The 15,877-nt window shown below is 36.3% G+C and overlaps 1 protein-coding gene and 1 long non-coding RNA gene across 4 annotated transcripts; both read right to left on the bottom strand.

Moving 5' to 3' along the window:
- Positions 1-4: 4 nt before the first annotated feature.
- On the bottom strand, positions 5-2,507 carry LOC111869053. Its single transcript, XR_002843602.2, has 2 exons — positions 2,048-2,507; positions 5-65 (listed from the first exon to the last, which is right to left on the bottom strand). It is a non-coding gene; the product is annotated as an uncharacterized LOC111869053 (long non-coding RNA).
- A 2,262-nt stretch (positions 2,508-4,769) lies between these two features.
- Positions 4,770-14,999, bottom strand: LOC111869028 (hydroxyacyl-coenzyme A dehydrogenase, mitochondrial). Of its 3 annotated transcripts, none has more exons than XM_023860215.2 (8): positions 14,804-14,999; positions 14,487-14,574; positions 14,129-14,245; positions 13,542-13,700; positions 11,052-11,189; positions 8,988-9,150; positions 6,731-6,847; positions 4,770-6,239 (listed from the first exon to the last, which is right to left on the bottom strand). In XM_023860215.2, exons 2-8 carry the CDS (start codon positions 14,550-14,552, stop codon positions 6,109-6,111), a joined length of 891 nt encoding a protein of 296 aa, XP_023715983.1. In that variant the 5' UTR covers positions 14,553-14,574; positions 14,804-14,999; the 3' UTR covers positions 4,770-6,108. The 3 variants fall into 3 exon arrangements, with proteins under 3 accessions (XP_023715983.1, XP_023715981.1, XP_023715980.1); XM_023860213.2 differs by having other exon boundaries at positions 14,852-14,998; XM_023860212.2 differs by lacking the exon at positions 14,804-14,999 and having other exon boundaries at positions 14,487-14,773.
- Positions 15,000-15,877: the final 878 nt, after the last annotated feature.

The following is a 15,877-nucleotide window of genomic DNA, read 5'->3' as shown; positions in this document are numbered from 1 at the left end:
GCTGTCTCTAGAGCTCCTTCATTAATTTCAGCAAGAGTTACTTGATATCCAGACTGTGCAGCAACCTGTTGTCATGACAAATTGTAGGATATATCTATCTTCTTGGGCTATAAAATATGGCACAGTAATATGTCCAACATGCAATGAATGAATTTTTCACAGGTATCAAACACGGTATGTTTGCTTTGAAGTACTAAGATTTCTTTTTATTTATGCACAGTAAGAAGAATCCTGTGAACATAAATTCTCAATCTCAGAGACTTCTTTTAAATACTAAACCAAATACCTCCTTTGCATGTTTCTTTCCAGTAAAGCAATTGATAAATTAAGCTGTTCTATTACATTGGTCACTTAATTCATTCTATTGTTTAGAATCTAGTCTCTGTTGCATTTAATTCATTAATTAGCGGCCTTCGTAGTCTAGGGGTAACATTCCCACATCATGACTCAAGGTAAGTGGGTTCAAACCCGGCAGAGGTCATGGAATTTTTAAGGGTGGAAAAAATTCAGGAAACAAGTCGTCCAGGAGGGACTTTAAGCCATGGGTCCCGTGTCGTAGATTTACGGCACGTAAAAGAACCTCATGTCTCTAGGAGACCTCTGAGTTACATTAGGCAAATTTTCCAGCCCAGGTAGTTTCCAATGCCTCTGGTAGATGGGGAAAGTAGTAGGTACCACTGCCAGATGAGGACCGACCTCGCTGGCAGAAAGGGACTAATTATCAGATACCACTGCCAGTAGGGGGCCGACCTCGCTGGCAGAAAGGGGCTGATAACGGGCACCAGTACCGATATGGTATGGAGACAGTAGAAATTAAAGGGGGATGCACAATGGACCAATAACTGGTCTAAGTGCATGGGGAAACCCACCTCCTCCAACAGTGAATGAATGAATTCATTCATTAATTCAGATTTTAAGCAAACACATATACACAGGGTCATTTAGTGACAGTAAATACAAGAACGGCATACATTTTTATAGAATGTAAAACCACTAGAGTACCCTAAGTTAACAAGAAATAAGAATAAATCTTTTATTTTAAATATGTACAAAATGTTCATGAATTATATGTACGGTGGTGATACATTTTGTCCAGAAACTTAGGTCTCCACCTGCACCTCCCTTTTGACACATGTCATTGTGTATGTGCATCCATCCATGTGTGTGGGTGGAGGGAGGTTCAATGTGTGCATGTTTGCATATTCATACATGCATGTGAGACCAGAAAAGGAGAGAGATATAGCATAATCATTCAAAATATTTTTCTTTCAAGATATCCTGGCTCCTATCTTGGGCACTGAGGTCTCTTATAAGAATTCAGTTTCTATTAATCAGCCTAAAAATAGCTGCACACTGTAGGATGAAGTATGGCAGTACGAGGGTCAAAGTAACATAATGGGAGGCTTCATATTAAAAAGTTTCAGAACCATCTCACTTCCTTCCCTGGATACAAAACCACTACAGTAATTTTATAGTTGTTTATGATTATCCTGACAATTTGAAGCTATTTTCATCTTCCCTTTAGCATCAAAAAGGGCTACAAATTTTATCATGAAGATACAAATGGATTCTAATAATGGAAGGGTTTCCAATTCACAGGCAGCCAAAATCCCGGAGATTTTAGGTTCTTAAGGCAGTGGGATGTCATGCAGTATAGTTTGGTTGACAAGTATTGACGTTTCAGAGGATCCCCTGTCCCCCATCTTTAGGGTATGCACCCTATATATTTTATCTTCAAAGTAAATACCTGGAAGATGATGTCACCAGCTTCCCCTGTAACACTGTTCTCAGTCTACCAAACTACATGGCATAACATTCCAGAAGACCATAACCTTAAACCTAAATCCAATTTATAATATTATTACAGTACTTTGTAACAGAGTATCAATTTTAAAATTAGTGATGTGAGCATTTGTTGGCAACACATGGTTAGGATGAATTAAGAAGTGGTTTATGAAAATGAAGGTGAACAGTATGAAGGTTTCACATAAGTCAAATTTCTTTCAACTGATCTGTAGCTAAGGTTAAAACTAAAACAAGTTGTTACCTGAGCAATTCCAGATCCCATGATGCCACCTCCAATAACAGTGACATGTTTTATTGCTGTCATGGCTGATGGTGAAGTTGAAAAGCCTCTGTTTAATATGAGAACTGTTTGTGCCATTTTGATAAAAATTCTGCAGATAAGAGATCTTGAACTCCACTGTAAGTTGTCAAACCAAAACAAAGCACCAATTATATACAAACATTCACTAAGAAACGTCAGCAGCCCAAAAGTCAAGAGTTTAAGAGTTCCTGGTATCTACCAGTCCAACAGTCAACACTGTTTACTGAATGTAATAGATACTGCAAACTGTTATGGCTGGGAGTGAGACTCCATTACATAATAGTGAGTCAGCAAATATTGCTTCATATGTAGTTGACAGTAACATGCCAGTCAGATAAAATGTAGTTGTAAAGTTCTGAGTCCTTGGTAAAGAGAATGAAACCTTTTCAAGTTGATAATGTAGTCACTGAAAAAAAAAAAAACATTTTGCCTACATTTCTTTATATTCAGTAGGTTTTCACTTTCTCACAAATAAAGTACAACCATTTCCAATGTGTGGAAAAACTGATCTTCAGATTGTAGTTCAAATGACCATCTCTGTGTTGTGGGTGTACTGTTGTAGTAGCACCTGACATCATTTATTTGGCAGGTTACAAGAGGTTTTCAGTGCTGAACATCATTATCTAGTGGTTGACACTCCTGCCTCATATTCAGGACCTGGATTCATGTCTCAGCCAAGAGACTGGTTGTCCTGACCTTAAGCTATTTGTAGTTTTCCTCAGTCTGTTCACACAAATGTCAATATGCTACCTTTCTCAGGCCATGACTGTTTCCATTCAAATCCTTTGCAATTCTTTATTCATCAATCATCCTGTCATTCAGTGTGCTATATAGTCTCAGCTATTGACAGCATGGTTAAATTAACCATATAACTAAATAAATTCTTTAGCACTTTTATTTCAGAGGCACATAGTTTGAATTTTGGCTGGTACTGACAACCTGAGGTTTTAGGGAATTTATTCAGTTCTTACAGCAGGTACCATATATGATATCATTGCTTCATCATGTCCTCTGCACACTTCCTCTGCAGTTACAACCTTCCAAGAGAAACAGCAGTTCGTACAGATTTTGTATAAATGAATGAATGATAATCTCCAACGCTGAATCACCTTACAGTTAAGAGTACATTATGTGAAGGAACGTTTATAGCATTCTTAATAGCATTCATGATTTTCATTGTACACCTATTTATTGAAAGAAATCTCACAAAATATAATAGCAGTGCTGTTATAATACAATATAAAAATCTCTGCAGACATTACACATACTTTCTCATACTGTTCTTTCCCCATAGATACCATCTATGCAGTTCTTTATGTGGAGACAGTCTCCATAAATTACTAAAATGTACTCAGAATTATTACAGCCATTTTTGATAAAACTGCCATTGTTTTTCGGGGACCATTTCAAGGGTCCATATTTCTGAAGTCATTCCAGATGTGGGATGATACATAGATGACTTAATAGAGGGAGAGAATGAAACTGTGTGCATGCATACACATACATTCACATATTTTATTAATCCAAAATGATTATTCTTTCCATAACAAAACACTTGTCAATTGTGTGCTCAATTCTGTTCTATTTAAAATTATATCAACTCTACATTTACTCTTTTCACATACCATAAACTCAAACTAGTCTAATATTCAAACAAGGTGGGTGACAGCTTGTTGTGCCAACAAGGATGGAGTTGTGAGATTACGTATTGCCAGAGTTTCTGCTGGAATTTGAAAGTCCTAAGACCAATATCTCACGCTTCAGCAATGCATTCTCACAAATCTGCAACACTAAACAGAGGTAACATATAGGACTGGAAAGGAATACAGGAGAAAGCAGAAGAAGTTAATGGTATGGAAGTTTATATACCAGATGATGAGAATCGCTGCTGAACTCTCAATGGGTGATGCACGAACATCTCATGTACGTAGGTAAGTCAATAAGTAAGTTACAAATGGATATAGAACCTAAACAAATAAGAGTACTGATTTGAAAAATGCTTTTGTTTCTCAACATAATCTCCCTGTACATTAAGGCACTTGTCCCATCCTTTTACAAGCCCCTGAAAACCAGCAGCATAAAATTCTTTGGGCTGCTGTTGGAACCAGGCGGTGACTTCCCTTTATATACCTTCATCGTCGAGGATGATGTTTAAGAGAGCCGAACAAATGGAAGTCGTTTGGAGCAAGACTCACCACCTGTGACAATTCGGGCTAGCATATTGTGTCCTTCATCATGGTAGCGATTGAGATGCTGTAATGCCAGACCCATTCTTTGCATTTTGTGTTGTGGGGTCAGCATGTGCGGCACCCATCGTGCACAGACTTTGTGAAAACCTAACCTGTCATGCATTATGAGGTAGGCCATGCCATGTGAACAACCAGTAGTAGTAGCTATAGTGTCTATAGTTACCCTTCTGTAGGTAAGTCACTGCCTGTTTCCGACACCAGCCCAAAGAATTTTATGCTGCTGGTTTTCAGGGGCTTGTGAAATGATGGGACAAGTGCATCGATGTATAGGGAGATTATGTTGAAAAATAAAAGCACTTTTCTAATCAGTACTCTTATTTGTTTAAGTTCTATATCCATTTGTAACTTACGTATTGAATTACCCTCGTATTCACTTTTGTATGAGAAACAGTGATCAAGAAAGTAACAAAAACTTCAATATAACATATTTATTTCAAGTTGATAACTGATATAAAAATACATTCTGGTATTTATTATGTATAAAAACAGTACCCAGAATACAGTGCCTTCATAGTAGTACTTATATTTACTGGACTTGAATATTTGTTTAAAAGGTGTGCAAATAATCATGCACATCCGTGATCATATTTGTGTCTGCTGACATCTGAATTATTATTTGCATGTGACTTTTGCTTTGCGTTTTAATTGAGTTTTTATTATAAATTATATGAAATACACTTACTCATGAATTTGTAAAATGTATCTTCTAAAGTAATTTCCTTTCCCAAAGCAGGCATCAGCAAAGTCTTCAACATGAAACTAAATAATGTCATTAAGCCACAAGCGGAGGAATTGTTTTGGAAGAGACTGTGGACCTGTCGTCTTGACAAATTACTGATGAATGAATGAATGAAGCCAAACCAAATGAGAAACAGGATGATGCCATATGACTTCAGCAGTTGATACAAATTGCTGTTGTCACAAATACCACCTCTTCTGCTGCTCTTTAAAGTTCTGAAATCTATTATATCGCAATTTGTTAAGATGGGTTCACCAATAATAGATCTCACTTTTATTATATTACTTCTTAATGGTACAACTTTTCAAGACATTTAATGTACAAATTGCTCCCTACCAAACAGCAACAACATAATTTTACTGAAGGCCAAAAGACTGCATGAGAGCCTGTCTGCTCACTCCTATCCTAGGAATATTTAGTATCTTTCATTCTAACATTTTTATGTCACATAGGAACTGCAGCATCAGAATTTCCAAAAATATACAACAGTGTTATGAATATCTTCAGTTTGTTACATGTCAACTTGATCTATGCACACTGCCTGCACCCTTTTTACCTGAGAACGTTCGATGGTTCTGCATAGCATTACTTTTTAACGTGTATTCGAAAGACAATTTGTATCTAACACATACCAGTATACCAACTGAGCTGTTCTTTGCTTTGCTACCATTGGTGATTAAAATAGAACATTTGGAAATCAGCTGCTTTCTGCCATGATGCAATGTTGACTGCAATTGCAAATTATAACACTGCTGGATGGGTAACTTAAAGGTAAATGTACATTTCTTTCTGGCTTGAATTTCTATAACTATATATTCTGACCAAACTTGAAACAATACAAAAAAAAATCTATAACGAGTCAACCAGTAACATGACACATCCAGTTCCAAACATGGTATACAAATGGCATAATTATCTTCCCATTACATGAGCAATGTGGTGGGGAAATGAATATTATCTATAGTTGTATTGCATGGGTTTCTTCTCTTCTATCCAAGGTTATCGCTGAGTTGTTATTTTGTACCCTTGTCATATTTATAGAACCCTTCTCCAGTCTTTAATCCCAACTTCCCTTCCTCCACCAATTTAGTTAAAAGAGGGATTGGCTTAAACAGTTCAACATCTGGGTACTTCTGATGCCAACCTAAAACAAAAATATCAAATAAATTTACAAACCAAGCATGAAAGTTTAGCATCTCCTAACTTTACAGGGCCTGACTCCAATCCTACTGCATTTCATCATGAAATTAACATGAGAATTTCCTGGCACACACATAAAGCCTACTTTCCTATCGAACATGCTTCCAGTCTTACAAATCCTGTTGTTAATTCTACATATAGATAACCTAAGTTCATAACCTAACAATAACCTGCAATGAGGCTCAAGGGTTAGTGTGCTGGGCACATCCACACATTTTGTTGAATATGATAGTCCTGTGGTAAACCTTCACTGCTGGCATTTATTTTCATCTCCAACACAGGAAGCAATTGTATGTAGCAGCCCGAACAGAAAATCACTTGCATGATGCATGAACTCATTCAGTCTACCTTGGAACTAAACAGTTAATCTTTCCATGCAAAATTGATCCAGTTATGCAATTGGCTGCCATAGTAAGTATACAAATTTGTTCTTACCATCAAGAATAAACTTCGTTGTGTCATTACCAACATAATCTGCAAGTTCGAATGGCCCCATAGGATGACTGGCACCCAATTTCATTGCTGTGTCAATATCCCTCGCTGTAGCATCACCTGACAATATCAAGCAAACATGTGTAAAACATTGTGTCCACTGCTTACTTTATTCAGACGGATACACAAATTTGATTTCCAAACCAAGTACAGTCAACTCTCGATTATCCGGGATAATGGTGGGCGTGGAAATCACGATTAATCGAAAACCCGGTTAAGACAAATGTTATTAAAAGTAGTACTGTAATACTGTACCTTCATAATACTATGGGCCTACCTGTATTTAAATTTACTCAACATCATTTTTATGTCATCTCATGGCCTATTTAATACTTTTTTTACATTATACTGAAGTGTGAATTAGTTATTTCAATCACAGTGTTCAACAACATCCAACATTTTTTACGAATATTCACACTTAACACTTAAAAAAAAGTAATATTGTCGTTTGCTTTTCCACAGCATTTTCCTTTTTACGATATCCGTACGAAGCCTATGTAATATTAGCTTGTCACTTAATAAACCGTTCTCTTCACTCTCAAGATAGTCTAGTAAGGATTCCAAATGATTAAGAGCAGCACCATGTGATATTTTCTTACTAGCAGCACTGTCCACCTCTTCCTCATTCTCACTTTCTTCCTGCTCTTCTGGCTGCACCTCCACTGAACTTACGGTTTCGTCACTGCTTAACATTTCGAAGCCCGGCTCACGCGAGTTTTTGTTGAATACTTAACACAACATGATTCCTTTTACACCCTTACATTTTGCTAACGTACTTGAAGATCGATACAAAGAGACCAACTGGGGCGGTGTATCTGTCCTTGAAACTTTCCACAAATCCTTGCATTCTTTCACCCCTACCCTAGAACATTGTGTTAGCATAACGGGACAAAAATGCAGAGCTCGGTTCATACTAGTGCGAAAATAGTGTTACAACTCACCATGTGATACAAAAGTGAATGAATATTAAACAACATATAAGCCTCAAAAAAGCCCCAGTAGCCCCGGTTAAGCCGCAAACCGGTTTATCCGCCCCCCGGATAATCGAGAGTTGACTGTACTTTGGTATATCAATGCGATGACATCACAAAGTTAAAAAATACTATTGGCCACTTAAGATCATAAACTTGCATTATTACTGGATACGTTGCATTAAACATTAAAGTGTGTATGAATTCTTGGTAATGATATAGAAAGATTAATAAATTTTGAAATATAATTTAAAGGTCTGTGGGAGTTTTAAGTACATGTTTACATCTCCAGAGTACAGAATTTGAGGTACTGCAAATAAACTTGTTCTTCTGACCATCTGTATATTCAATCCATATACAATAATTCAGAGTTAAGGGGCCAAATTATATCTGTGTTCATTTAAGTTACGACAAAATATCACACACACACACACACACACACACAGAAGAGAGTCCTGACAAACTTCCTTCACCTAACATAGAAAGAAAAGTCCCAGTTACTGTGCACACACTTGTAAATAGTAATCCATTATGTCAGAAATTGAATTCATATTTTTCAAAAATGCCAATTTTGTTTTGAACCACTACTACTAATCTGCAAGTGTGCGGAGGATACATATCGCAGTACCGAACAAATATCTTCAAAGTCCCCAAGGTTCTGTCATTATGCTTATCAGATCAAAAAGGACAACAATTTTAACACTGTTTGTATACAATGTCTATGTATTTAGTCTGTCAATAATGCAACAATCTTTAAAATATTCACCATTTAACACTAACACAACATGTTTCAGCCACAGACGGCCATCCTCAGGTGCTTTGATGCGTGCTAAAATTGCACGTTGCAGTCCATTTAAAATTCATTAAAATTTCTTCTATTAAAAACATGCATCACATAGCTTTAAAACAAGTGGATGATTCCCCTTAAGAGGCAGAATAGGATTTTACAAAAGTTTTTAATGGAAAAATAAATTTTTAATGAATATTAAGTGGACTGCAACACGCAATTTTTGTGCGCATCAAAACAGTGTAACAGTTTAGACACATTGAAACACCCGAGGATGGCCCTCTGTGGCCGAAACATGTTGTGTTAGTGTTAAATGGTGAATATTTTAATGATTGTTGCATTATTGACAGACTAAATACATAGACGTTGAATTAAAGATGTGCAACAGGATGCTGAAATACAGAATTACTCGTTGTATAGTTTGTTGCATTGGATAACTTACCCCTTTCCAACATTCGGACAGCCTCTGCTAACAATGGAACCAATAATCGGTTAACCACAAATCCAGGTGTATCTTTGCATGTGATTGTTGTTTTTCCAAGAGCCTTCCCCCATGCTGTCATTTTCTCATATGTTTCATCAGATGTTTCAGGTATACGGATAACCTTCATGAACAAATTGCAAAACTTACTTCTCCAAAGAGGTTAAACATACCAACCTAACCCCAGCAACACTCTGAAATAACTTCAAAATTTTTTAATATAATTTAACAAATACTGTCAAATTCCAGCATAAGATAATATTTATTCAACAGCCTGATGTGTTTCACCTCTCACAGAGGTGTTCTGTTAACCATTACTTTTAATACAGTGACAAGAAGTTTCTACAAGATTGTTCATTCTTCTAGAAAAACTTAAGTTACAATAAAAACAAATACAGTATGATGTATTGATGTGTTATACTGACAGCATAAGTTTTAGAGACACTGAATTCTTATACATATCATTGACAGTTTGTATACCATAAGTCTTTTAATTCTTGCATACAATATGTAAAATCCATACAAATTTTTGCATAAATATGTCGAGCTATTCATCTCCAGTTAGTCTGTCTGCCCATAAAGAGAATGGTTTATTCCCTTTAGAAAATATAAATGAAGCAAATGGCATTTGTTATTTATATAACTGAAGTTGAAGATTAGGAAAATTATTAAATATACTGTAATTCAAAATTTTTACACAAGTTAACCAAGAAATCAACTGTAATATATACAGTTATAAAACGTGCGTTACATCCAGCCTGTATCCTGGTGAGTAGTAAGTACACTGCTGATAAAATAAAACACCTTTTAGATATAAAATGTGTTGGAACACTGAGTACATATTATTTTATATTGTAATCTGGTGTTTCCTAAGTAATACCAAACGGTAATGTATTACAATGGAACACAAACCAGTATGAAAGTAACTTGGATATCATACCTGTACATTCTATTACAGTCTTTTGTAGTGTTAATTAGAACTTACTCAAAGAAGCAGACCCCTTGAGAATACAAGTTTTCAGATTTTCACAACTGCAGTTGATAATACTATTGTTTTATGGGTCATACCATCATGTACCCTTGAAAGAGGATACCAGTATCTAAGAGAAATTTGCTGCTCTATCTTCATTGAGGCAGCATGTTCTGGAACACTTTATATCCACCTGTGAAACTATATGTCACAATCCAGAAGACCACAGTCCTTTCTGAGAAGCTAACAGTTCCTCAACTAGTCAAAAAATTCCCTACATTCTGTGAAGCCTAAAGATGCATCAGCTTATACATCAAAGACCACCACAGGATCCTATCCCACGCCAGATAAATTGAGTTCACATCATCACATCCTACCCACTAAAATGCATTTTAATATTATTTTCCTGACTGCCACAAGTTTTTCCAAATGGTCTCTTCCCTTCTGTCTAAATTTTATATACATTTCTCATCTTTCTAGTACTACCTACATGCCTTGCCCATCTCACAGTCATTACACGATGTCTGGCAAAGAGTACAAGTTATGAATATATTAATTATGCAGTTTTCTTGAGTCATGAGTTACTTACTGCAATGGGTCCAAAGAATTTCCTCACCACCTTCTCACCACACTCTCAATCTGTGTTCTTAACTTAGAATGACAAACCACACTGAACAGAAAAGTATATAGTTCCATACATTTTAAACAGAAAAAAGATTCTGAACTGAATGGTAGCCAAGTTTTCTCAAATTTGTTGTGCATTAGATTTATTTTTTAATATTATTTCAATCTGTTACTGTATTCCCAAACTTCTCCACAGTTTCAAAAGACTTTATTGGTTCTCCTTATGTTATGACTGTGCTTCATTCAGTGATGAGCCATGAACATATGCTAGATTTTTTTGTGTTAACTCTTTGAAAATACTGAACCACTAAGGATGTAACAGGAGTTCAGTGAATGCTTAAAATGTGAATGAGCATTATTTTGAGGTTCTTTACATATTTTCACCATGAACAGCAGTAATTTCCAGCAATCTGCACTGGTTCCCACTTTACCTCTAAAAGTTTCATGACGGGGACTGGATTGAAGAAATGTAATCCTCCAAATCGATCTTTTCTCTTTGTAACAGAGGCAATGTCTTGAATGGACAATGATGATGTGTTGGATGCAAATATTGTATGATTTGGTGCAACCTGAAATATGAAGTGTGTTTGGAATTACACCACACATGAATATATGATTACAAGTTGATGTTGCAATCCGTATCACTATCATAGGCCACACACCGGTATGCGTCAAGACGCGATGTCTGCGACATGATGCACAGAAAGGAGCACAGTTGAAACGAATGAGATTATGAAAACCGCCATACACCGGTGTGAGTCATGATGCTGATGTCATAACTAACACTGGTGTGTAGCGGTTTTCATAATCTCATTCGTTTCAACACTAATCCTTTCTCTGTGTCATGTCGCAGACATCGTGTCTTGACGCATGCTGGTGTGCAGCTTACCTATTATAGACAATGAAAAGTGCCTAGTGCGCATACATTTACTTTTGGTCTTCTTGGTAAATGTACAGTGGAACCTCGCTTAACAAGCACCTCTCATAACGAGCAAAACAAATTGTAAAAAAATGACTTGCTTAACGAGCGACGTTTGTGCGCTTGCTACATCAGTCTGTGTTTAGCACTTGTTCCGCTTGTGATCACACATTTTTCCAAACTTGTGTTCAGACATATTGTGATTTTTTGTGCAAAGTTTAATCCCTTGCAAAAATGTCCCAGAAGTAAAAGCCGCAAAAAGACAGCCATAAGAGAATAAAAATAACCATAGAAATGAAACGTAAAATCATTGAAAAGCGAGAATGAGGCGTGAGCGTGGCCGATCTAGCATGCACATACAATTGGTCTACATCAACAATTTGCACGATTTGGAGTTGCATTGTGTTTCACAAAAAGAAGTTGTGGAGGAGAGTTTGTCAGAGGAGTAGGAGAAGGAGGAGGTAACAGCAAAGCAACAATCTTCTGGCGCAATAAGAGAAATGCTGAAAGCATGGGAAACTGTTGCATCGTACACTGAGAAGCATCACCCTAATAAGGCAGTGACTATGCGTGCTACAAATTTATTTAATGATAATGCTGTCGCATTTTCACCAAATTTTGAAGCGTCGGCAAAAACAAATGTCTCTAGACAGCTTTCTAGTAAAAAAGAATTAGATATGTATCATAAATAATAAACTAATTATTTTCATTTTTTTATGCAAATGGAATTCACATTTCAGGTTGGTTCATTCCGCAGAGAAGAAAAGATGAAGATGATTCACGCTCCTTAACAATGTATATACAATTTTCTTTGAATAAACGTTATACATACAATTTTTTAGTATTTTTCTGGCATGGAAAGCATTATTGTATTTTACATTAATTTATATGGGAAAAATTGTTTCGCTTAGCGAGTAAGATTCTGGAACGAATTATGCTCGTTAAGCGAGGTTCCACTGTAGTCCTTTTCTGAGATACAGTGGCTGCCATATCAACAAATATTTTGGTGCTCTTATTAAATTATCCTTTAGCACAAGGACTAGCAGGGAAATTTAAATATCTGCTTACACCAAAACCCCTCCTAATACATAAATACATTTATATTCTCATCAGCACTGTCAAGAGCCAAGCAGGAAAATTCTAAGGACTCTGTAACACAAATTCTGGATAGAACTTACCGTACTGTAATTTTGCTGCTTAGAGATCCACTTCTGCATTGTTTCAATACTAAAGATTCTGACTGTTCAACTCTCCAGATGTAACCTCAAAGTTTCTCACAGCTCCCATGTTTCTAACTGTTAGTTACAAATGTTGTATAAACATTTTTTATGCTTTGTTCACGGTTTGTATCCCTGCAGAACTTAACTACGTAGTTACTGCCATCAATTAGAAAGTAAAATACAGATTTCATGAAACCACCATACTGTTCCTTCCATTTTACAAAGACAAAAAAAAAGATTCTACAAGTGTTGCTAGTGTCACTGTGATTGTACAAGTTTCCATGGCTGTCTTGTTGATATTTCTAGCAGCAGAAAATTTAAAACGACAATTGTGAAATGGATTCTAGTGGCATGACATTCAGCAGTTGCTGTAAAAATGTGCCTGGTTGTTTAAAATTCAATGGGAAAGAGAGAAGCAAGATAAATGAATGGACACAAATATAATACCATAAAAATTATAAAGTAGGCCAATAAAAATATGTTAAAACCTTTTTTCAAGCTTTTGTCACATTTGAGGAAAACTGCACTAAACTCATTTCCCATCTAATCCCACTGGACTGAAAATTTTCTGTCTTTTAATTAATATTTTGGTATAGTGGCATGAATGTGACACAGGCTATAAAAGTTAAGTTTTCTCTTGCACGCTTCTTGCGTTCACATTCCAGTGCTCTCACACAAGTCCATCAACGTAGTTATTAATCAGTAATACAAACAGCCTGTAGTGATATCTGATCCGTACTTATGGATACACATGTGTAGGAAGGTAATAATATGGTACATACTGAATCAATGGTTGAGAAAAGCTTATGTTTAAGATCAAGATTTTCAACAATTGCTTCAACTACAAGGTCAGTGTCCTTCACTGCATCTTTCAAGTCCAGGGATGTATGCAATCGGCTTAATGTTTCCTTCACAAATGTCTCTGCATCTGCAGGTTTATCCTGTGAATGGAGCAAATTTCATCAGATACTATCAAGGAAAATTTGTGAGGAATGGAGTGTATTATACAACAAAGAACTACGTACACAATTTATGTTGCATAACACTAGCATTCATGATGGCTAAGGACAGTATCTTGAAATGGATCGTAGCTGCTTCCATATGTCCTTTCTAATTCATAATCAACCTGCCATACTTCTTTCAGTGCTGCATAACACTCACCAATTAACTTCAGTCTACTAATGCAATTCCTAAACACAATGAGTTTTTTCTGATGTAATAAAAATGCAACTAAGTAAGTTTCATTCCATTTTTAACATGAAGTCTAAGTAGAAAGCATTCTACATTCTACATTTTCACAATGAAATTAAATGTATGTTTTTAAACTCTTCTGGAAAAAATATAACGTCAATATTATATTAATGTATACCTTATACAACTTCTTTGCCACTCTTTGCAGGCTGTTTTGAATTCCATTCTTTGCCTTCTCTATTGCATTTTCATTAACTTCAACAACAGTAACGCGATGGCCTGTCTGGGCTGCCACCTATGAAATAGTGCTGAAGCTTAAAACAGTATCACTGGTTAAGAAAGTGTTGCATGCAAACTGAAAAGAAAATCCAGACCACTGTTTCCTCATTAGAAAGAAAAATGCAAATATAACAAAGGGTGAGGGAACATTACTCCATACTTTATAATTTCTGGATAAGAAATTTACTAATAAATATAATGTTGAATATAACCACAAAAGGGTCCTGAGCCAAACTTAAAAAAAAAATATTTTTTACCTGAGCAATTCCAGAGCCCATCAAACCACCACCAATCACTGTAACATTCTTTATAGCAGCTGCCATTGCCGGTGAAGAGGAAAAATACCTATTGAGCACGAGAAATTGAAATGTCATAGTGGTGATGTCAGCTATGTACTGGAAACTGTTCAGAAGCAATTAACAATATAAATTTAGGCTTAGACGTTGAATAATTCGAACCTATTTTCTTCAGCAGGGAACGTATGCCTAAAAATTAGATATTCAGCAAGAGTCCGACCAAGGTCCAAAGTTATATGACGCAAATAGATAGGCACAATATTTACTTTCCAGCTTACCGTTGTGAGTGACTCTGCACATTCAGATTGGCTGAAAAAAATACTTACAGATTAGTCAAAGTAACACATGTACAACGGTTTTCTATTTTATTTCCACTACTAACTGCAGTTGACTACTATTTATAATTTTCGATCTCCTGTGCCGATATTGGAAATCAAGTTTCTAGTCGAATGTTGTACGACGGGATGTTGGCACTCCTGTTTATAAAAAGTTCGGTAAATTTCCCGAGTGTATCATGGTCACTCACTGCATTTTAACAGTTTATATACAAGCTGTGGATATATTTTAATTTTTATGTACCTATGAAAATGAGGTAACAATATAGATGCGTAAAAAGCGGGTGTTATTGAATTCCGTAGATGACCAATAGGGAAATTCAATTCCTTAATCACCCTCACCAATCGTCTGGGGCTGGTACAATAGGCCAGAAGTGCCCGCAGTACAAGGGACTTAGTTCCACCCCACTAGCATTAACATAAACTGCATGGAGTGTAAGATTTGAGGTTTTCACTGTGAAGAAAGCAGTCTTCTCGGATGTGGCACCGTATAGATATTGCAGATATGTATATAACACATTATCCACACAGCGCCACATCCCAGAAGACTGCTTTAACTGTATGGCTTCTATTGAGAAGCCGCCAGTTGTGCAGCTACTCAAGAACTTCCCAAAATTCTATGGAACCCGAAGGTTTATTACCGTGTTCACAAGAGCCCTCCACAAGTCCCTATTCTGAGCCAGATAAATCCAGTCCATACCTTCAAATCCTATTTCCCTAAGATCCATTTTAATGTTATCCATCCATCTACGTCTTGGTCTACCTAGTGATTATCTCCTTTTGTTTTTTCCAACTATATCCTCTATGCATTACTGTTCGGCCCATTCGCGCTACATACGCAGCTCATCTCGTCCTCGACTTGATCATTCTCTTAGGTGGTGTACGTTTTACTCAGTCACTTTTTCTCCCAAGATGTTTTGTTTGTACTTTTTTTTAATAATTTCGTCATTACGGAGGAAGGAATGCACTGTCATGTTGGTACGTGAAGGTACTTTTAATAAATAATTATACATTTCG

The sequence above is a fragment of the Cryptotermes secundus genome, unplaced genomic scaffold, assembly GCF_002891405.2.
Source record: "Cryptotermes secundus unplaced genomic scaffold, Csec_1.0 scaffold70, whole genome shotgun sequence".
Lineage (NCBI taxonomy): Eukaryota > Metazoa > Arthropoda > Insecta > Blattodea > Kalotermitidae > Cryptotermes > Cryptotermes secundus.
The sequence above is the reverse complement of the archived record's forward strand: the minus strand, read 5'-3'. Positions and strand labels throughout refer to the sequence as shown.

What these genes read in the sequence shown, in the direction of transcription:
- LOC111869028 (XM_023860212.2), bottom strand. Translation starts at nt 14,603, where the DNA reads ATGACATTTCAATTTCTCGTGCTCAATAGGTATTTTTCCTCTTCACCG. An exon ending in TGGGCTCTGGAATTGCTCAG is followed by an intron (nt 14,246 to 14,486) that starts GTAAAAAATATT and finishes ACTATTTCATAG; the next exon opens with GTGGCAGCCCAGACAGGCCA. An exon ending in TGGCAAAGAAGTTGTATAAG is followed by an intron (nt 13,701 to 14,128) that starts GTATACATTAAT and finishes CTCCATTCACAG; the next exon opens with GATAAACCTGCAGATGCAGA.